The sequence below is a fragment of the Gobius niger genome, assembly GCF_951799975.1.
Source record: "Gobius niger genome assembly, chromosome: 16".
Lineage (NCBI taxonomy): Eukaryota > Metazoa > Chordata > Actinopteri > Gobiiformes > Gobiidae > Gobius > Gobius niger.
In genome coordinates, this window is record NC_136867.1 from 9086263 (window position 1) to 9108446 (window position 22184).

The following is a 22184-nucleotide window of genomic DNA, read 5'->3' on the forward strand; positions in this document are numbered from 1 at the left end:
TTCCATACACTCAGCCTGGAGTCCCTCAGGGCCCTGCTGTGGGTCCCCTTATTTTTCATCTTGCCATGATACTCACATCTGTAAGCTATAGTGTAAACTCCTGAAGCGTCTTTGCAGTTGAGAATGCAAATCTTTCAGACAAAAAGGCATTTGTCTTTGAGAACAATGAGTTTTTTTTGTTTTTTTTTCACTGGTCTTTCCTTTTCTGTTTGCAGCATATGCAGTGATTGCCAATGGGCAAGTGGAGTGTTCCAAAGGATATAAAAGGCTCAATCTTACACACTGTCAAGGTAAGTTATACATTCAGTATTTTATAAATATATTTCTGTCAACTTAAAGGATGTCCAGTGCTCTTTGACCGTCACACTTCTATTGATCACTACTCCAAAACCTCTGCCTGTGTCTGGACTGTGGACTGTACATCGGGCCAGAAACTTGTTTGTTGTCCAGCAGCAAGTACCATAGACATTTCTTTTAACGCTGTCTGGAACGTCTTACGTAAAAACTTTAGAAACGGTTTGCTACCGATTGTGTGGCTTGTAAAATTCTAGAGTGTGCTCCATGTCACGGTCTCCAACAGCATTACCATTTAGATAATTACCATGCCTTTATTTATCTATCATGTTTCGTTACACTCGCACTCTGTGGTTTAACCTGAGGTGATATGCAAAATCGTGCACTTCCCTTTTATTACTCGATAAAACAAATCTGAGGGCTGAGGGCGAATAATGGAGGGAAATACTTTCATGTAAAACTGCGAACAAGGACACTTACTTTCCAGCAGAGTAAACTTGCCAGCAGCTTTATCTTTGTATTATTCATGCTTTTATTTGGATTGTTTCAAGATGTTGTCCTTTTACTGCTGTTCCCATAGATCCAAAAGGCACCCCTGCCTCAGCCACAGTGTTTACCAGAGAGCTTTAGAGCTGAGGCCTGGTCCTTAGCCCTTCCATTGAGGCAGAAACGATCCAAAAAGCTGCTTGTGCTGGGATTTGGTCATTACTATTCAAGTGTCTAGCCTGATTGTGGTTCCTACCATTGATTTGCTCACAACAGTACAGAGCCTGTTCTAAATTCAAACAGGCATTATGTTATTTTCACTGATTGCGTTTTGACCTGAATGGCCACAGCTATAAGACAAGACTTTCCTTCAAAGGCTTGCGCTGCTCCCAGCCTCAGAGAAACGGCTTTATCTGCTCAAGACGCTTCTCAGAACTTGAATTGGCCATTTGTAGCAGAACTTCCTGGATCGGAGTCCCAGCTGTGGGTGGTAGACTGGAGAATAGAGCGGGGCACATTACTCATAACCACTTCAAAGAATATATGTTGGATTTCTTACAAAGCGCAGTAACATTTTTGAATCAACTTAGTCAAAGCTTACAACAAAATGAACAATCCAGCCTCTGGCATTTTGCACATTTTAGTATTTGTTCATAAATACCTTTGCAGATGTTGATGTGAATGTTCACAGTGTCTCAGCCGTCGGTGGGGTGAGGCAGGTGGGGTCATTCGAGGTCAACCATCACAAGTTAAAGCCTTCCATGTTCACAGATGTCCATGTGAGCGCCCGAGCACAAATTCAAAATAATTGTTATGATTTGCAGCGGTCGTGACAGCTTGTCATGAAAGTGAGTCCCAATCCCAGTCATCCCACGAGCAGACTCCCCAACAGCACTAATCTGGGACTCAAGCGGACCTGGGATTAACGACCCCATGTGATGTCCACTGAGCCCAAAGTTGACCTTAGCCGTCTGCAAAGTGAAGGGTTAAAAAGTGGAGACAACCATAGGATAATTTCATTTGCCATAAATTGTGTAAACCTAATTACCAGTGCTCTAGTGAAAAATCCAGCCTGAATAACATGATATTGAATGCCCCTTTTCTTCAGATCTATAGCTTGACAAACTTTTATGAAATGGTGAAATACCTCACCCTTCAACTCTTGACATATTGTATATGGTCTGTTGCAAAAACACGAACACATTTTGTTTTCCCTCACAATTAAAAGTGTCATAACTATTTAGGAATCGGGTTTGTCCATGCTCACTTCTAATAAGGCACTGACAGACTCCGTTTGTTTATATTAAAATGGGCGTTATTTGCTTGCCAACATATTGCACCAATGTGTCGACAGCTATTTTGAAATGTTTGATCCCCTTTCACATGTATGCAATGAACTTAGAAACGTGGAAAAAACAAAGAAGAAACAACTGCTTGTTTAAGAAAACACATCACGCCCGTATCTGGGTTCACTTCAGTCTATCAGCCCTGGTGCCCTTGTGGGATCACTTTTTCCAGGCATGAAGCGAAACAACCAAACAAGGGGCGATTAATTAGAATGGGGGGGCCTGTGGTGGCAGGCTGTCGGGTTCCAGTCGTCAGAGCTGTTGGAAAAGACCTAATGGTGTTCGCTTTGTTTAACGCAGAACAACAACAAACATTTGCCTGGTCCCTCGACAGATCGCATGACTAAGCGGCTCAAGAATGTCCCCCCTATGCTCCTGGTTCGGCATGTTAACTGGACAGTGTTTTGGCTTTGTGGCTTAAGAACAAACTCCACTAACCATCAAATCTGGAAATAATTTTTTACAGCTTTCACTCAGGATGTTTTAGTGTCTCTCATTTTGCTCTTTTGTTTCCTATTTTCAAAGAATTTACTGACACTGACTCTCATTGTGCAACTGTAGCTTTTCACATTTCATCGCCTCATAGCAGCTGCTCGTTTGGACGAAAAAATCTATTGATAAGTCCAGTCGTATTTCTAAGTGCAAATGACTTCTGTCTTAAAAATTGCGTCACATCTGCTTGCGTCAACTTTGGATACTCTACCATGTGGACAGCGCAGCAATAGATGATATCGATACTTGCATGTTTAAAGCAGTTCGTAGGGAGTTCAGAGTGTTTTCCAAAATATGACTTCATACTCATTTCTCAATAACGATGCACTGAGTGGCTTTGTGAATGACATGCGGCGTATTTTACAGACATAAACGAGTGCTCGCTGCCCGGGATCTGCAAAAACGCCGAATGCCTGAACACTAAAGGGAGCTACAGGTGCACGTGCAAACCGGGATTCATGCTGGACCCTGCCAGGAGCCACTGCATCTGTAAGTACTGCATCACTGACACTCAATCACTTCTGTGGAGTGTTTTGTGTAACTCATACCGCTGTTGTGTGAATGTTTCTTGCGCAGCTGACAAGGCGGTTTCAGACCAGAGGGGACTGTGCTACAGATCGTTGTCGGCCAGGACGTGCTCGCTACCTCTGACTCAACACATCACAAAGCAGATCTGTTGCTGCAGTCGGGTGGGCAAGGCCTGGGGGCACGCCTGTGAACGCTGTCCTCTACCCGAGTCAGGTATGCCCAACCGGTGCCAGCTTTCAAAACCTGCTTTTCACAGGCTCTCTGTGACTTCAAATGAACATGCCAAGGACCTGCATTGCATTGGCTCCTTTGTCCTGCCTTGGCCAGCTCTCTTATTTTTACAATCCATACAAAGAATCAGTCTGTTCATTTTTTGTAATTAGTTATGATTGTTCAGACTGGGCTGATTTCTTTGGAAGTGGGTTTGGATGTGACGAGTAGCAGACTCATGTCACTTTGCAAAAATGCGTGTTTTTTTCACTTTCTTTCAAACATAAAATACTGTATTCCAGATTTTTGAAGGGCAGTGTGTAGGGACTTTTTTTTTTTTTTTTTAAGAAGATTGTGTGTACAGCTCCTTACAAAATAGACTTGCTAAAGCTTAAGTCTGACTTGCTTCCTGTTCACAAACTTGGAGCATCCAGTAGACAAGATTCTACCACAAGTATCAGGATCATACTTGAACATTTTGTCCAAGTGTGCATTTTTACAAATAAATGTAGCATTATGTGCAAATGACCATGTGACATCTAAGTAGAATTTTGGAAAAAGTTCACAGAGACGCTGGTTTCTCTCGGCATGTAAAACATCTGAACATAACCTAATTTGTTTGGGGTGGAACAGCACCAGAAACATAACGGTTTTCATATTTTGTAAGCTAAATGAGAGTGGGAGTCCGGTTTGTGTTATCACTCCAGCCCTCAGAGAGAGCCCACTAATAGACCTTCACTGCTTTACTTCTGTATTAAATAGCAACATGGGAAGTAGTAAGTCATCTTTTTTTCATTCCAATCTAATCTTCAAAGTCGGCGAGAGAAGCTGGCTGGTTTATGGAGCGTCTGAACTGGCCAGTGAATCGAGACGCTTAATAACACACAGACAGACCTCCATGGCGTTGCTTCGGTTGGGACAGACACTGCGCCTCTGATTACAAGGGAACACTGGCTTTTGTACGGCCTGACAAGCAGTTGGAGCCTCGGACAATGCTGCCAGGACTATTATGGCGGGCTGAGTAACAAGAGCCCACTGACCCTCATTCCAAATTGACTCCATTTCTTTAGATGTGGCTGCTGATCGTATATAGCCCCATTTCCCCCCTTATGTACTTTAAATTCATCATTCAGTAGCCTATCATACGCGTTTCCTGCATTTACACAAGCGTTTACAGGGACCACATATCTGTCATGACCGATATCCTCGCTCCAGACTCCTTTTGGCGTTGAGTTGCGGGTTTCAGGTCAGTGGGAGGACAGGCCGCTTCTCACTTGTAATGGATTCACCATTGCTGAGGTTTGCTGTGCTCACAGACAAAGAGGTGCAGTCCATATCCTTTTATCTTTGCAAGCCAATCCTCCATTAACCCCCACGCTTGCACTCTTCTACACAGAGGAGTTGAAAGGTCAAGGCTGCATTACATGATCCGAAGGTTCCCTTACCGGTGTAGCAGCTTTGCTCATTTGACTGCGAAGATCTTTCTGTAATTTGTCGCTGCTGGGTCTTGGTGACAGCTTTGGTCTGGCAGCTATGTAAGCAGGAGATGTAACTTCATCTTAACATTCATGGGATAATGCCTCAAGTTCACCCTGACGGTTACACAGCGGCTTATGCCATTGCTATGAACTCTTGGCAGCAATATGAGCCACAATGTACTGGCAAAACTTTATTTGAGTTTCAAAGGGGAAAGGGGGGATTGGACTTACCAAAAAATCCTTTTGTCCTAGTTCCACTCTTCACTCTTCTACTCTGTACAATTTGATGATTTAATTCCTCCAGTCATAACCAAATTCTTCAAGGCTTAAATTATAGCAGTGGGTTTTTACTTGGCTTCCATTGTCTCAGAAATGTTTTGTTGATAGTGACAAGTAAGATCTTTTTCTATTTAATAATAATGAAAAATGTAGGGCTCCATTATTGTTCAGTATAGTGTACAATAATGGAGCGTGGAGTTAGCAAGACACTTCACTCATCTTGAATGTGGAGTGTGAGTGACTGATTAGTGGGTGGTGAGGATGTTGGCCCAGACTGGCAGCCACATTCCCGTCAGTGTCTGTAGGCTTGGTCAGATTTTCACTCCCATCAAATGCAGGAGAAATGTGCTTTAACACTGAGTCCTTTGTCTCACTGTTTGTGTGTGATTATGTCTGTGTGTGTGTGTGGACCCCTGCAGACCACTTCAAGGAGATCTGCCCAGTGGGTCACGGCTACACGTACTCGCGCTCAGACGTGCAGATCTCTCTCCGGACGCTGGACGACCAGCTGCAGAACACGGGGCTGTCGTGGGAGGAAGAGAGCCCCACCTACCCCCAGCTCCCTCCGTCTGACCCCCACACCCCCCATCTGCCACAGCATCCCGTGTACCCCCAGACACCACAAGTACCGCAACAACCGGCCACACCACACCTGCCATACCCGCCATACCCGCCCTACGTGGACAACAACACGCCAAGTCAGACAGATGGTGAGGATTTATGTTCAGTGCACAGACTTTATAAGATACAGATTCATGCTCGATAAAAACAACTTTTTAATTAGGCTAACGAAAACAATTTGGCTAAAGAATAAGCGTTATTACACAGGAAGCAAATCATTTATATTTTTATGGCCTTTCAAACAACAACAGGAAGTGCTCTTTCTCTGTAAATTCTTTTGGATACTTCAAGGCCTAATCCTGCTGTGTATTAGCTTTGTGCACACACGCAAATCCATGTTACTCATTCCTCAGTTGGCCCCTAATTTCTCAGATAATTTATCTCTATGATTTAGTGCTTTAGGAAACACTTTCTTGGCCTGGCTATGACTATTTGATTTGTTTAAGGAGTTTCACGCAAATATTTAGGTATTTTTTCTCCTAAATATTCACTGTTTCACTGGTGCTTTTCAGTACTGTGTAACTGTGGGTGTTCCACAAGCTTTGTTTTAGAAATATAAAGACCTCCAGTCGAATGACACACACAGACACAAGTTGCCCTGTATGTCGAATGTGTTTTGTAGCTACCCCATTGTTAATATAAAGAGACTGTCAGTGTTTACTCCTCACCTCTCCTCGTTTCTCTCTTCACAGATGTGGAAATCCTGATCCCGGTGAGTTGCGCTGCTGTCAGGCTGCAGGCACACGCGCCTGATATGTTTATCTTTGTGCGATGTGCTCTCAGCTGGAGGTTCTGTTATGATTGCGTAACTTATTCAGACCACATTTCACGGCGTACACGCACCGCAGCAGTAATGACTTACATGACAGGAGCCAGCTTCATTAATATGTAACATAATAGCTTTCTGTGTGCTGTTTTCTAGCCAGCTGTTGTGACCGACGCACCATTGAAATATCCAGGTATTTATGCTGTTTTTTTCTTTCATTCAAGTAGAAACGCTGCACACAATCCTTAGGAATCTGTATGAAATGGAAATAAACACAGAAGGCACTGATTTGTAAATGTTACACACACCATTATTTAGTCATAGTAGAAAATAAACAACATCCCAGAAGTTGAAATCGAGATACGATTTCTCGTTTCATGAAAAGGTTGGAATTTGATTGCAGCAATACATCCCAAAACAACAAGTTCGGACAAATCCAAAATCAAATTTCATTATTTATTTATTTATGTTACATTCTACAAAGTTTTCCGACATTCTCAAAGCCGTCTATTATTGAGATGATGTTGCTTTTTTCCTTACCCTGAGCTTGTTTAGTTCATCCTGTCATATTTAAACAACGCTTTAACCTCACGATAGTCCAAATATTGACAAACGCTGTCTACACCCCACACATCCAAACCGTTTATTTTGGTTATCTAACTTTTAGCCTGTACCAAAGCACAGATGATGTAAAAATAGCTGTCGGCCCAATGTGGATTTGCTGCCATAACAAGCAGAACATTTAAGCCCCGTGTTGTTTGTTTGTAATTCTTTTGTCTACGCTCACTCTTTCCCCTGTCACAGACTCAACAATCAACAACCAGCGGCCAGATTCAAAGGACACAACTTACACAGGTCTGTCCACAGGTAACCAAACGCTTAAACACCACTGTTTTCTTGGTGTGGTCATCGAAAACAAGCACTTCACTGAAAGGCCACATCAAAGTACATCCCAGAGCCCAGCCTTGTCTATTTTTGGCATATTTCATAATACATATTTGTAGGATTACCCAGAGTTTAGCTAGGAAGGGCTTGTGTTTTGCTTGAATTTGACCTCCTTTCTTCACGCCAAATTGGCTTCACGATGCTTCGCAGGATGTGAGAAACCAAGATCTAGCGTGACTTTTGGAAGAGGGTCTAGTCGACAGTGAAGCCAGTTTGGAAAAGTCACGGAAAAATCAAAAGTGTGAAAGGCTGTCGTGAGAGATTTTCTATTAATGCTATGGACTTTTCTCTGAGCTTGCCAGTCCATGATACATACTGTTAAATTGGCATTATCAGTAAATATTCCAGATTTAATCATTTTCATCATAATTATAGAACATAATCAACATTTAATTGCAATTGTTGCAATTAAAGTTATACTGATGAAAACTGAACAGGGCCTTATTAAAAGAAAGATTGTTTGAACATAATAGCAATGTCTTGCTTATCTACTGAATACTTTCTTCCCTCACGAAAAGGTTAGAGATAATCATTTTTCTGCAGTTTGACACAGAGTGTCAGTGAATGTCTCTTTCTATCACAGTTCATTTGGTTTGAAAAGACTGGAACACCACCAGTGTTAAGCTCCACTGAGCATGACAGCTTTTCTCCATCCCAATGTTAGCTCTATGTTGCACCTGTTCGAACATTACTGTCCCGTAAACCTGCCTTTTCATCCAAAACTATGGTGATAAAACAGCCAGACCCTCTCTCAACATATGCTCGAAGAATGCTGCTTTTTATTTTTTACTCTCCTAAAATGACGTAACTCTTGGTCAAGGGTATTGTCCTCTGCCCTAAATATTTATTTTAGTGGGAATGTTGCGGTTGTTTTGCAGATGTTGACAAGTGTGCCAGCGCCCCTAACATATGCGGTCATGGGAGATGTGTCCCCGTGCAAACTGGCTACACCTGCGACTGTAACCACGGATTTAAGCTCAGCGCTCTGCAGACCAACTGTATTGGTAAGCATCAGGAGAAACGTACACAAAGACACAGACAAGCCGACACCAAAGGGTTCTGTCTTTCATCAACTCAATGGCAAGTTTTCAAAACTGTTACAAAAACGCAGGACCCACAAGTCATCCAGAGTGGAAAGGAGCCTTGTGTTTACGCTGACCTGTGCTGTGACGCCTGACAACATCTTACAGCGTCCAAAGAGCTGATGCCTCATGGTAATGCTCTCCGCTCAGGGTGGAGCTGGGCTCTGGGCCATCTTTGAAAAATGCACGTACACTACAATACAGTCGGGAAAGTGATTTATCTCTGTAATACGCCTTTAGCTCTCTTTCTGCCCAAATTAACTACATATGGGCGGTTAGCACTCTAGCCTTACAGCAAAAGATGGGGCCTTTCTGTTTGGATTGGGATTTTGCCTCTTCATTCCTGCATAGGTTTACCCTTTCATAGAAGTAACATGTACAATAGGGTCCCCTGTGGGATAAAGAATCCTCTGGAATAGAGATTCTGAAGTCCAAATGGAACTCTAGTGGTTAAATAAAGGTCACATTGATAAAGCACCACAAAACTCCAGGGCGCTTTATTTACTGTACATCTGACATAGTTGGACAAACGTACTTGACATACGGTTGTGTACTTTTTAAAGTCAAATGATAGAGATTGAGTCAGGAGAATTAAAATGATTTACCTTTAGCAACATGTAGGCAGAAAGATGTGTGTGTGACATATCAGGCCCTACTCAGTTTTGGTCTGAGTTAGATCAGTAATGAGTGTTCAGAAAATAAACTGAACAATCATTTTAGTGAAGCTGTTTCACAAATGTAGCATAATTCTTTGCTTGTGTGTTGTGCAGATGTAAATGAATGCGATGACGACCCATGTGAGGGGAAAGGCCGCTGCATCAACAGCTACGGCTCCTTCACATGCCACTGCTACAGCGGCTACAGTCAGGTGATCACCCAGAACAGGAAGTTCTGTCAAGGTGAGACGCAGTCCACAGCCGTCGTACAGTATTAGGTTTCCAATGGGCGAAAGCCACCAGAACAAGCAGCTGTTAGCCTTCCTAGTGTCTATTAGGGTATTGTCTGTCAGCACTGTCAATTTTAAAAGTCGCCAGGTGTAATTAATGTTCATGAACACAATAGTCACTTTCTTTTCCTCTTTCCCTGGGTTTCATTCAAACTGGCAGACATTAATGAGTGCAACGTGCCCAATAAGTGCCAGAGCGGCAAATGTGTCAACACCGAGGGCTCGTACACCTGTGAATGCAACACTGGATACGCCAAGTCCTGGAGAGGCCAATGTGAAGGTAACTTCACAAAGACAGCTTTAATTGTTACTAAAAGAAATGAGAAAATGTATACATCATTATCAGCACTGCCCTATTCATATGAGATGTTATTTTCCCTTGCCATCAACTGTTGAGAGAAACAATGTCATGGTCTAATTCAGCTCATTTAGGGTTGACCTTTGTATGAGCAATCCTCATGTGCCTGTGTCTCTGTCTGTTCCCTGGGCAGATGTGGATGAGTGCCGAGACCCCAGCTCCTGTCCGGACGGTTTATGTTTCAACACTTTGGGCTCCTTCCTGTGCCAAGCCTGTGGCCCGGGGTTCAGGCCGCTCCATGACAGATGTGTGGGTAAGACGACACCACTACTCGAACTGCACAGCTCAGTTTGCCCAGTGCATCTGAGGCTAAACCCGTGCACCACAGAATGGAAATATGCCGGGTTTCCCTCTCTTACTCTAAAAGCTTCCGCATTTCGGTAACACTTACGTCGAGCGAGCCTCTTATGTCGGTTGGCACGGGGGGGGAAAAAAAACTCCATAGCAACGATGCAAATACACAAGCTGTTAATGACGTGTGGACATGCCATGATGCAGAGCAGTTCAGCTACTGCCACAAAATAAATTAGCTCACACCTTTTTATTGAAAGGGCCTACTGTCTGGGGAGGTTTATAAAGTGAGTACAAAATAAATTGTTTTGTGCTTCGAAAGGCCTAATGTTTAATGTCTTTTGTGTGGGACAACCAAACCGCGGTGATGATTGGTATATTGTGCGTGGTCAAGCTGAGCTCAGACCTCCGCCCTTTTGGTCTTTCACTGTTTCCATGTGCACTTTTCTTTTTATGTGCACTAGTTTATCTACTCCTCCTGCCGGTCCACTCCTCATTATTGTTAGAAAACATAAACTGTGTTATTCTTGCTTTCCCAGCTTCAGGTTCCGGGGTTTGTTTATAAAACCTTAATATGTTGAATCCAAATATTGTTTCTTGGCCACGGTATATTATTGCTTGAAAGCTGTGGGAAATGATTACCGTAATACTGGGCCCAACTAGAGCGACTCTTACCAGGTAAGTTGGCCCAAACCATTTTAACGGGTGCAAGTTTTAACTCATCTTGACCTTGTTTTAGTTCAATTAATTATTACTTGACATCCAGGAGAGTGAAATACCATGTGCTTTTAAGCGAACACACCTATAGTTACATAACGCACACCGATTCGTGTTACTTGCCACATTCCCTCTCTCTGACCTTCAACTCTGCTAATTTGTTTGGAAACCCAAGCTCCCACGTTGAATTTTCTTGGAGATGTGAATGAGCTACGACTAGGAGCATGTAGGAATGATGGAAAATCTGGTCATCAGCTTCAGCTACCGGTTTTTAGGAGCCATTGCTAAGTGGCCCTGACGCTGATTGAAACACATCATTGCCATTGCCTTCTATTTTCGGTGGTCCCATGAATTTGTAGCTTCCAGAGAAAATACCGCCCTGGCAAGTTTAGTTTGTACAAATCCTCTTTTGTTATTCCTTCCACTGAAAATTTCTTTAAATAGTCAAACAGAGGAACTGAGCTAAATGAGGGAGACCAATGGAAGGTAAATGTTTTCGCTCTCTGCAGCTGAAAGACCTGCCCTATACTATATGTCTGGCCCAGCGGGAGTCACATTAAACAGCAGGAGCTGGCTTCCAGGGTCTGTCTCAGTCAATTGACAGCAGCACAGTAGTTGGTGGCCAATTGAGCAAATCAGGGATAAGCCTAATTGCTGGTGTGATAGAAAAAAACAGCTCTGTAGCCGTGTCAGGGCTTATCGTGGAGGACTTGAGGATGTTGGATGATTGCAGAAAATCAAGCGTCAAGCTGCACTGACATAGCTCTGGCAGCACCTTCACAAAGGCACACACTGTCAGGCTGGGTCACTGTAGCATCATTCTCAGTATAAGAAAGGAACTATATTTACTTCTTGTACAAAACTGCCCTGGATTTGAACCTTTGCTCAAACTCTAAAAGTCTATTTGAGCAACATCATGGTCTACAGAATATACATGACTTTTTCCAGCTTTACTTCTTTTCCCTTTGGCATTTCCACATAATTAATACACACTGGGCCTTCACTTATAATGTGTCTTCATGCTTTTAGTTCGTATTATTAGCATGATTGGACTTTTCTTCCCCCTCCACACCATCACCTGACCTATAAAACTGTTAACACTCCGATAGATTCCACTATAAAACATTGTTTCAGCAGAAAGTTTATGGGTGACATATTTCCACGGTCAATAGTTTGAGTCATGGAGTGGAAAAGACATAATGATCTGCTGATGTAACCTAATGACTGCTGGTCCTCGCTAATTATGCCCAATCATTGGTACTGCAGCGCGACACAATACGTACATGTTTACACTGTTTTGTCTCCTCTTGAGTTTCCTGTAACAATGGATTAATTTCCCTGTTGGGGCTGTAAAGCTAAGAGTCTGTTATTCCAAATGATAAAAAGCCTATTTTAAACAGTGCTATGTGGCCCTGCCGAGAGTTCATGCACCTAAATATGAATGAAGTTTTGATGTTTTTTCCTCACTTCTGTATCCACGCCAGGACAGAAGGCTGTTTTACTTAAATTCCTCTGACCTCTGTTCACAGATGTAAACGAATGCTTGAACCAAACTGTCTGCCGCCAGGGAAGGTGCGTCAACACTGAGGGCTCCTATAGGTGCAGCTGTTTCCAAGGATACAAACTGTCCTCAGACAACACCTGCCAAGGTAACTCTCAATATTATTATTCCTGTTTGCAGTGAAGGTTTATGGCACCACTGAGGACTAACTTTATCCTCTGTGCAGATGTGGATGAGTGTCTGCAGCCTGGAGTGTGTCTACATGGGCGCTGTTCAAATCTGGATGGAACCTACAAGTGCAGCTGTAACCATGGTTTCCAAGTTACATCCGACGGCAAAGCCTGTGAAGGTCTGCAAAGAATCATCTCGGGCTCTGGACCACAGTCTCTGCAGCACTAGTTTGGATGACATAATCATGTGCACAAATGCTTTGTCTTTGTTAGATGTGGACGAGTGTGCAGCTGGAGCTGCGTGCCCTGCGGGGATCTGCCTCAACACAATGGGCTCCTTCACTTGTCAGAGGTGCAGTCCTGGCTTTGGACCATCGCTCGATGGACTGAGATGTGAAGGTATGAAATTCTCTAATGATTTACACAAAGAGCAGATTTAAACAAACTCTGGGTGAAGTCATCCTCAGTGCCGCGTCCAGATAATTGTCAAGTGGTCTTTGTTTCCAGATGTGGATGAATGTGCCCAGGCCGATGTGTGTCAGGGCGGGATTTGTGCGAACACTGTGGGATCTTACACCTGCACCAGGTGTAAGGCCGGCTACAGAGTGTCCTCAGACCAGAGGAGATGTGAAGGTAACACATCCAGCTTCTATTATTATATTTACTGAACGTAGTTCACCCCTACTGTACTTCTGTGTGCATGTGTGGCTCAGATGTCGACGAGTGCCAGACACTGTCTACCTGTGCCAACGGGATCTGCCTTAACACGGAGGGCTCTTACACTTGTGAGAACTGCCCCACAGGCTACAGAGTGTCATATGATGGAGAGCTGTGTGAAGGTGGGATTTTTCATCATATATTCAATTTCACTTTTATTAGAAAGTGTTTACTGATATCTTTGTCTATAAACCACTGTGTTTACCTCCCTTTCTCTTTCAGATATTGATGAGTGCTTACTTCCTAACAAGTGTGCACAGGGAACATGTATAAACACTGACGGCTCCTTCACGTGCCTTGTGTGCCAGCCTGGGTTCAGCGTCTCCGATGATGGACAACAGTGTGATGGTGAGCCACCATATTGCGAAGCAGTCATGCTTTTATTTCTGGCTCAAAACAATGGGTCATTTGTTATAACAACTTGACAGGGAATCATTAAAATTAGATAAAGATACCCCACTGCTCAGACATCACATCATCACTAGATTTTACTATCGTCCAGCCCTGGCATCCCCCTCGTGATCCTCGGCAAACACAGTGAGACACCAATTCTTGAATAGAAAATGACGTTAGCAGCTGTTGACATGCATCTTAATCTTTGTCTTACCAATGCAGCTGATTACATTTGGCTGACTTTGGTTTTCTAGTCCGTCAGCCATATTGTAAAGGATCTACGTATTTTCCTCTCCAGATGTAGACGAATGCTTGAGGGGTAATGTGTGCCCGGGCCAGCAGTGCTTCAACACTCAAGGATCTTACACTTGCATAAGCTGTAGAGCGGGACTACAACTGTCCAGTGACGGCTACACGTGTGAAGGTACGGCATCTAATCACTACAGGCCTTCAACAAAGCAGGTGCTCACTGTCCATCCGAGGCATAAAAAATAAACAAATATGAGAATCACATGTATTTTAGAACAGTGTGGCTGTACTTTGAACAGGGCAGGACCAGGTAATGCTCTTTGTACCATACAAAAGAACACAGTAGGACCCAGAACATGATTCCAAAAGATCTTTATGGTGCCTCTAATTTGTCAAGACATGATTTATGAGTCGTATGCAAGGAAACGGCTGCTTTGACAAATCAGGGAATGTTGTATCTGTCATGACTTCATGGGAAGAGAATAGAAAAGATTATTTAGATAGATTCAGTAAGTCATACGCACAGTGCTGTTGTTTCAAATGTAGCACAAGAGAAGATCCCCCACTGACATGTGTGGGATAACTCTGGGAATGGAGCTCCATAAAACAAGCCAATGCCGGCCGATGATAGGATTTTAATGAAGCTATCCGATGCCATGGAAAATATTAACGCTTTAATTTGAAATGAAGTCAACCACTCCCTCGGTGTCCGTGTTCCTGAACGAGCTTCTCTCGCTCAAAGGCAAAACAGAGCTGTCTCCATGATTTAACAACAGCCCACGCTCCTTTTTTCAGCTTGAAACGCAACTCCGCCGACTGACGTGGAATGTCCAGTGATCCCGTTGCAGGGAGGCAGCGACTGTTTGTAGATTCAGCGATTATACGGCACCTGCTCGCCTTTTTGGACCTGATGGCTGTTCTGCATACTTATCTTTCCACCCTTTTTAATAAAACAGCCAGAGCAATCTAATAAGGGCTTTTCTAATTAACCACGTTAGTCCCAGTGCAGTCCCCTTTTCACAGATAACACATTAGAGCTGAAACTAAAATAATAAACTGGCATTTTTGTACAATTACTTCTTGTTCTTGCAGACATCAATGAGTGCCTGACCCCGGGCGTGTGTCCCATGGGCGTTTGTACCAATACAGAGGGCTCTTTCTCCTGCATGACCTGTGACCCTGGTTACACTGTGGCACCCAACGGATTCTCGTGTGAAGGTACGCAACAAGCTGAGCTTCATCGTCACCACTAGCCTTTATTATAGTATTAAGTGTAATCATTTTGTTAGTCATAGTCCGAGACAGCGGTTTGACTGACAGAGGAGTGAGCTCAAGCCGTTGCTGCTTTACTGCTAATCTCTTCCTTTCACTGTGGTCTGTATTTATCACATGCTTGACAACCGTGTGTGGTAAAGGAACATTACCAAAATTGGGTTATTACCAAAGGATCTTGGTGCCAATACACACATTAATACTATCAATACTAAAGCGCTGTCTATTTGCCCATAGAAAAGACTGTTGGTGAGGTATACCATATACATTTGTCTTTCATTTAGACGTGAACGAATGCGAAGACCCTCAAATGTGCCAAGGCGGCCACTGCACCAACACCATTGGCTCCTACACTTGCTCGTGTCCCGGTGGTTTGGAGCTGGTGTTCGGGACGTCATGCCAAGGTGAAAACACTTACCCTACTGTAGACACCCGCTATGACACACGAAACATTACACCGCTGAACTGTTTCCTGCCTATTACCTCACGTCGGCAGCTGTGTGTTGCTTTGTGTGGCAGATATCGACGAGTGCGCACAGGCCACCGGGCTGTGCGGAGAGGGGCGCTGTCAGAACACACCGGGCTCCTACATGTGCCTCTGTCCTGATGGATATACCACCGTGGAAGGCATTAACGGCTGCCAGGGTACAGTGCCGCGCCACACACCAGCTATAACACAGCATAAACATGACGAAGATGTATACGATTGGAATAATCGAGTGAGGCGGGCCCATGAGTGAATGATGTTTCTAAAAATGTAATGTGTTTGGGTAACAAGAGAGACTGGAATGATGCTGGAAAGTAAGCCTGCACAGTAATTGCCTGAGTAATTGTATCCTCTTTGATTTGTTAATTGTGAACATTCAAATTGCGAGGTTAACACTGCATTTGCCTGGTCAGCCAAACTACATGCTTTTCCAAAGATGCTTTTTCAAAGCTATCAATGTATTAGAGAAACGCCGGAGATGACACTGGAACAAGCTGCAGGAAGCCTTTTCAGTAAACATTAAACAAGGAACGGGTGGCATGTCTGCCAGTACAATGCTGTTTCTTATTTAAGACAGACGCAGAAGAAAACTGTGTATCAGTAGCCACGCACGCCATCTTTGATGTTTTGGAAGAGTGTGGTTACCGCTTCCGTCTCTTGGTGCGATGAACTCCCGCCTCTCAGGCCGTGAGTGGACCAATAGCGGTAAAATCGGGATCAGCTGCCCAGATGGATCTTCTTTTGAACAGAAAGGAGTAACGTCTGGCTGGCCAGGCAAACACTGCGTAGGCCTTTATCATAACACCTATTACTTGTGGTGGAATGGAGAACTTGTTTTACCAAAACCAATTCCCTAAGGACTATTACTTTTCACAACTGCAGCTCTTGTGCTGCGCTAATTCAGATTGCTTGTTTACCAGCAAAGCCATTAAGTAGATATCTTTAGAAATAAAATAGGGTTACACAGTTGGCAATTTTCCTTACTGTGCCTAATTGTGTTTAATGAATGACAGTGGCTCAAGTTAAGTTAAAAGAGTGAGTCATCCTAACAGAATGTTTGAGATGTGATGCAGCTGAATTGTACGTCTTTTTTCACAAAACTTGACATTCAGGATGTACTTATAACAATGATATTTTCACTCACAATATTAGGCAAACTCTAGGAATTTTACATCAAACTGTATCTAGCGTTTTGCCAGTCAGGATAATGTCATCATTGCTCGGTAAAGTAAAAATATGTTGGAATCACACATTTGCTCGCTCACCTTTGACCCCTGACAGGAGTGTCCAGCCTTTGAGTAATGGTCCATGTCCTAATCTTACGTCTCATCTCACCCTCAGTTTGATGTAATTCCAGCCACACCCTGAGACCCAATAACCGTAGCACCATAGAGAAAGAAAAATCTGGAGCTTTTTATCCCAAATGAAACCATGGCATTTTCTGTCAAAATATATGAAATAACTAAGCTAAGATGTCAAAACCTGATCTGTGTGATTTTTTTCCCTGGTATGCCTTGTAAGAGGTGAACATAGTCAGTGACACAATGTTTGGCACCATGGGATGTGAGGCAGGTAATGCTCTCACCAAAGCCTTGTTATACACTGGCACACAGACCAACAGAAGGACGGTGTTTGCTCTGAGGCACAAGGCTTTAAGGCACATCCTCCGCTGTGTGCGCGCTGCCCAGGCTGCATCAGGTACTTTGGCCGTCCGCCAGTACAAATCCAGACCGCTAATTATCCTATAAATCAACAGCTGTCAGGCATTTTCTCGCACTCTGCCATTGTGTCTGCCTCTCTGACACAATGAAAGACAGATCCCTCTCACATGGGTACGAGGGCATATAGGTTTTCTGGGCTGACAGATGTCCTTCGCTCATGGTGAAGGTGCAGTTTTTGGTGATTTCCTTTTAGCCTGTATTTGATATGACTGTTTAGCGCAGCGGGTGAACAGTGAGACATCAAGGATATTGAATGCCGACCCAAAGTATCTATTCTTGCTCTAAATCAAAATTCCGTGCCGTGGAGCTGTTGTACTTTCAAATAAAAGCTTTTTGAAGTTCTCTTCTTGAGTTCCATCCAAAGCTATCCACTGCCGGCATATTTATGTGTTTACTTATTGTCTGAGGACATATTTTTTTCCTCTGCCTTGTCTCTGCTAATGTTTGTCTACCTTGCTGTCTCCCAGAGATTCCAATTATCACGAGCTGGAAAAGGAAGACAGGCTTTTCCTCCGCAATATTTTTCCCTCCACCTTTCACCTCGGGCCCGAGTATCTAACAAGCTTACATGTTGTAATGCCGCAATTACCCGCCAGTAATTCACGGCTAATCAAGCATGTAGCATTCATTATTATATTTTACCATTCAAACGGAATGCTCTAATCCGGGGGAAACTGACGTACATAAATTCCCCCTTTCTTTGCTTCCTGTTTGTCAGCATACCGTTAAGTGCTTCAATTGGCCAATGCATCTTGTGTGCTTGATTGCACATATTCGTTGCTCCCTGTGGGCTTAGCGAGTGCAGTAGATGTATGGAGGTATTTAACGATAATTAATATGTCCGAATCCCCCTTTCCAATTATCTTTCCGCCTTTTATTTTCTCAGATGTGGACGAGTGCAGTAAGGACGTGTGCATGCGAGGCGAGTGCGTCAACACCGATGGCTCGTATTTGTGTTTGTGCAAAGCGGGATTCAAGTTCAACTCCGACACGGCCGACTGCGAAGGTATAAGTAGACACAAAACTCTCAAGTGGCTTCCTTTTGTATATTATCACTTACCGCAAATCCTGCTCAGAGATTCGCACTTGTCAGCTTCAGCGCTTTGATAGTCATGCTACATTTACGTCCGGTTGCTCATGATGGATTGCGCATTGCCTTTTGGGAGACGATGTCCAGATCGGGAGGTCAGCGGTCCGTTCTCCCAAGGGTGCTCCCAGTGACCCCTGTGTGCGCCGTAGGTGTCGGCGCTCATGCCGTGCCTCCCTTTGATTTGCTTCGCAGGTTCTTGGATTGCTGTCATAATATTGTTCTTGGCCATTTGTCTCGCTCACTGCATTTACGGGGAACAGCTATAACACAGGCCTCCGAGGTGGCGTGACAAGTGCCGTGTTCGCCAAGGCTGCGTAAATCGCTGTTTACATAATACACGACTTAACAACTGATCTATCAGATTCAAATTATTGTGTTATGGCATTCCATGGATAAAACGGATAAAAGACACATGCAATGAAGGGAAAGAATGGTGGATGTGAAAAAAATGTCTCCACCCAGGGCCTGGACACGGGCGATAAAGGGAAGGGTGTTGAGGAGACTGGAGGTTCTGCTGCTGTTATGGAGACACCCAACTGTTTGTACAAAGCAGTGCCTACATGTGGGTCACCTTGGCTTCATTTGGCCTGCCATCTTTTGATGAAAATATTGCCCCCCCATCAATCAAGCTTGCATTCCCCTGCTTTACGTGATCAATATTTGGATCAAAACACTGCCTTTACGTGATTAAAAGTTAAAAAAAAATGACTCACACTGTGAGCTGCTGTGCCCTAGAACATAGGAAATGTGATCTGTTACTTCAAAATGTTCGCGGGGAGGTCATCCGCACCCACCGTTTTGTCATTATTTTCGACAAGACATACACTCACACACCAGCTTAAAGTCCATATCTCTTCAGACAATAACATCTCTGGATTTAACCCTAGACTGCATTATTCCATCATGTTCCAAAAGACACACACGTGGGCTGGGGTGGAAGGGTATTTGCACACAATGTATTACTCTTTTTTTTTGCACTAAACAATTACTTGGAAAATCCTGGAAACCACCCTGAAAATGATTTCAAGTGAAGAGTGGGAACCGTGCATTATTATTTACTATAAATTCTGGTGTACCTACATGAGCAAAGCCTGTGCAGCCACTTAAATGACTGTGTTCTTTTCGTCTCCCAGATCAGAATGAGTGCACAGATTTTGGAACTTCCCCTTGTGGTACTTGGCGCTGTGAGAACACCATAGGATCCTATCGCTGCTTCCAGGGCTGCCAGCCTGGTGTGAACAGAGACGACGCCATAGACTGCGGTGAGTGGTCAATGCTGGCTCTTACTACCGTGGTAAAGTCTTTCTGGTTGCATGTACTGTAAAATCTGAATTGTTCATTTTATCCTTTTGGCATAAAAACTTCAGCATTAACCAAATAGAGGACAACTTTTGAAACCACTTGAAACAGCACACAATACACTAGAAGTCCACTGTAAAAGTCCACTGTGCAAACCCAAGCCTTATAAAAAACACTTTGTCTTTAGTGCAAAGCAATGCAAGTAACTACAGATAAAACATGTTCAGATTTTGTAAATGTTATCTTTTTCTTATTTATTTGAAATCATTATCACCGTACCTGATTTAATTATAGATAGAGCATGTCAGTGTAATTTCCTACTTCGCGTTCCTACCTCACAATCAGTTTGGCACGAGTCTGCGTATCAAACGACCACGAGGGAGACGCGCAGAAGTGGCCGTGAAACGAGAGCACTTTGCAGAGTGGATTGCGCCGTCATCTCGAGCCGTGTGAGAGGCCAGCGCTGATAACCAGAGTTACATCCATATTTCTGCCAACACAAAGAGCTTCTGGCAGAGGCTTGGGCCGTAACATGATCGGGCTGCGTCGGGCCAGTGGAGAAGGTCCCTTAACTCCCTGTGTCCTCAGGGAGCTGTCCAGTCACCTGCGTTAGAAAGCCGGGATATCACATCTGGCGCCACAGTTTGCCAAACACAACATCAGCTACATCTCCAAAGTGTTCAGAGCGCAGTCACTGGCCGGATTAAACACCTAGGGTTTCCAATATTTAACAGTTTATTGCTCAATGATGGCTCTTGTTTTGCCTCGCTGATCCATGTTGTCTTTACCATAAAGCTAGAAAAGACGGCTTTATGGTTACTAGGGGAGATAAACAGCTAATCCAAATATTTGACTCACATTAATACTCCGTCTAAACAGTTGTAGACTGACAGGCTACGGCGGGAACTGTGATTGGGGGCACTTGGATGGGATGGCGAACACGGCATGTTGGACAGGACATGGTCACTTTGGGTTGGTGGGTCACTGTGCGTTTTATTAGTCTCCACATGAGGAAGACCTGCAGACCCTTCAGCGCTGACCTCAGCCCAGTGTGGCCCTCTTCTCAGGGCGTTTTATGATGCTGTCTGTCTGGCACCAGGTCTGCAGTCTGATAAGAACCAGCTGCTTCGCTCTTTTTATAGCAACATGTGATATAGGGCTGAACAACTCACACTATGCAATATCTATGTTGAATATTGGGCTACAATGTGACCCGCAATGTTCAATTGTACCTATGGCAACAACATTCCTTTCATATAATAGTGGGTTATAATATATTTCAATACATTTTGGTTTTGGTGAATCCAGTTTTACCTCCCTTCTTGTTGCCGTGCTACGTTGCCAGCCGCCAATGTTTTCAGGCGACTGAGGAGCGAGCGCCGCGCGCCTCACACAATGGTAGCTTGTTTCACCTCTCGATGGGAAGTTGTGGGAGATGTTGCCGTCACCTCAATAAAAGTCCAGAAAGGCAGCTCAATTACTCCGGGGCATTTTTGTCTGCTTGTAAAAATCATCAGATATTTAAGTGGAGGCCAGACGCTGTAATTTGCAGTTTCAGCGCAGGGGCGTTGTTTTATTTTTGCTCGCTGGCTGTCAGAGGGGCAGCGGTTGTCTTTGGCTCGCACCGCAGCTCTCATTAAGATTTAGGGACTATAATACAAACGGGAAAAAACAGGGTGTTTTCCATCTCAGCATCCCGGAGTTCACCGCCGCACCGCGCTCCCAGGGCCGGAGACGTATGTAGTAGCACCAGACGGCAATATTATGTGCTCTGGCAATGTATTGTTTTAAAACCTTATGTTAAATGTTCTTTTGAAAGCTTTTAACCCAGACGCTTGAATGAATCCTGCGTTTTTTCAGTGCTCAAACTTTACCCCTGTACATTTTGGTTTCAGCCATGTCCAGGTGTTTTGTATGGTCAGAAATTAGAGAAGAATTACGACTTTCTGTTTTTCCTACATACACCTTACATTCCTCACATTGTTTTAAGGTTTAAAAACACTAATGCTTGAATATCGCCTATTGCAGGACTTGAGTTCACTTTTCATCAAGCTCATGAATTCCCTCGACTTATTCTTTAAAAAGCAAGGCGGAAATTGTCTTGTGGTCTGGCCACTACCAGCCTCCTGCCCCAGTGAATGTACAGCAATATGACGACTTTACCATGTGCGTGTAGGATGTTTCCGTCTAGCACGTTACTTGACAGCCTGAGTGAAAGCCGATAGGGGAAGTTGTCGATCTAATTGTAGATAAAGTGCTTGCCCTGGAAAGCTACACCTCCTCCAATCGCGGTGTGAAATAACCCCGACATATGGGCCCAATCAGACAAAGGGGCAGCTCGGTCAGAGGTGAGCCAACAGGTAACGCCATCTTGAATAGTCCCTCACATATTGCAGCAGGAAATATAAATAATACTGAAGTGCATCCACAGAAGATCTTTTTCTAG

At 43.9% G+C, this 22184-nt stretch overlaps 1 protein-coding gene across 2 annotated transcripts in view; it reads left to right on the forward strand.

Moving 5' to 3' along the window:
- Nucleotides 1-22184, forward strand: part of LOC306975654 (latent-transforming growth factor beta-binding protein 2-like) — a 72459-nt gene that overhangs the window by 43259 nt on the left and 7016 nt on the right. Inside the window, exons 9-31 of one of the 2 annotated variants that reach the window (XM_079573277.1) lie at nt 216-290; nt 2985-3107; nt 3195-3359; nt 5533-5823; nt 6427-6446; nt 6657-6693; nt 7305-7367; nt 8324-8449; nt 9298-9426; nt 9634-9753; nt 9965-10084; nt 12369-12488; nt 12567-12689; nt 12784-12909; nt 13018-13143; nt 13224-13349; nt 13450-13575; nt 13919-14044; nt 14962-15087; nt 15426-15545; nt 15661-15786; nt 18236-18355; nt 19573-19701. In XM_079573277.1, the coding sequence (XP_079429403.1) occupies nt 216-290; nt 2985-3107; nt 3195-3359; nt 5533-5823; nt 6427-6446; nt 6657-6693; nt 7305-7367; nt 8324-8449; nt 9298-9426; nt 9634-9753; nt 9965-10084; nt 12369-12488; nt 12567-12689; nt 12784-12909; nt 13018-13143; nt 13224-13349; nt 13450-13575; nt 13919-14044; nt 14962-15087; nt 15426-15545; nt 15661-15786; nt 18236-18355; nt 19573-19701 (2763 nt within the window). The remainder of the gene's footprint in view (nt 1-215; nt 291-2984; nt 3108-3194; nt 3360-5532; nt 5824-6426; nt 6447-6656; nt 6694-7304; nt 7368-8323; nt 8450-9297; nt 9427-9633; nt 9754-9964; nt 10085-12368; nt 12489-12566; nt 12690-12783; nt 12910-13017; nt 13144-13223; nt 13350-13449; nt 13576-13918; nt 14045-14961; nt 15088-15425; nt 15546-15660; nt 15787-18235; nt 18356-19572; nt 19702-22184) is intronic. The other variant, XM_079573278.1, reaches the window with a different exon arrangement.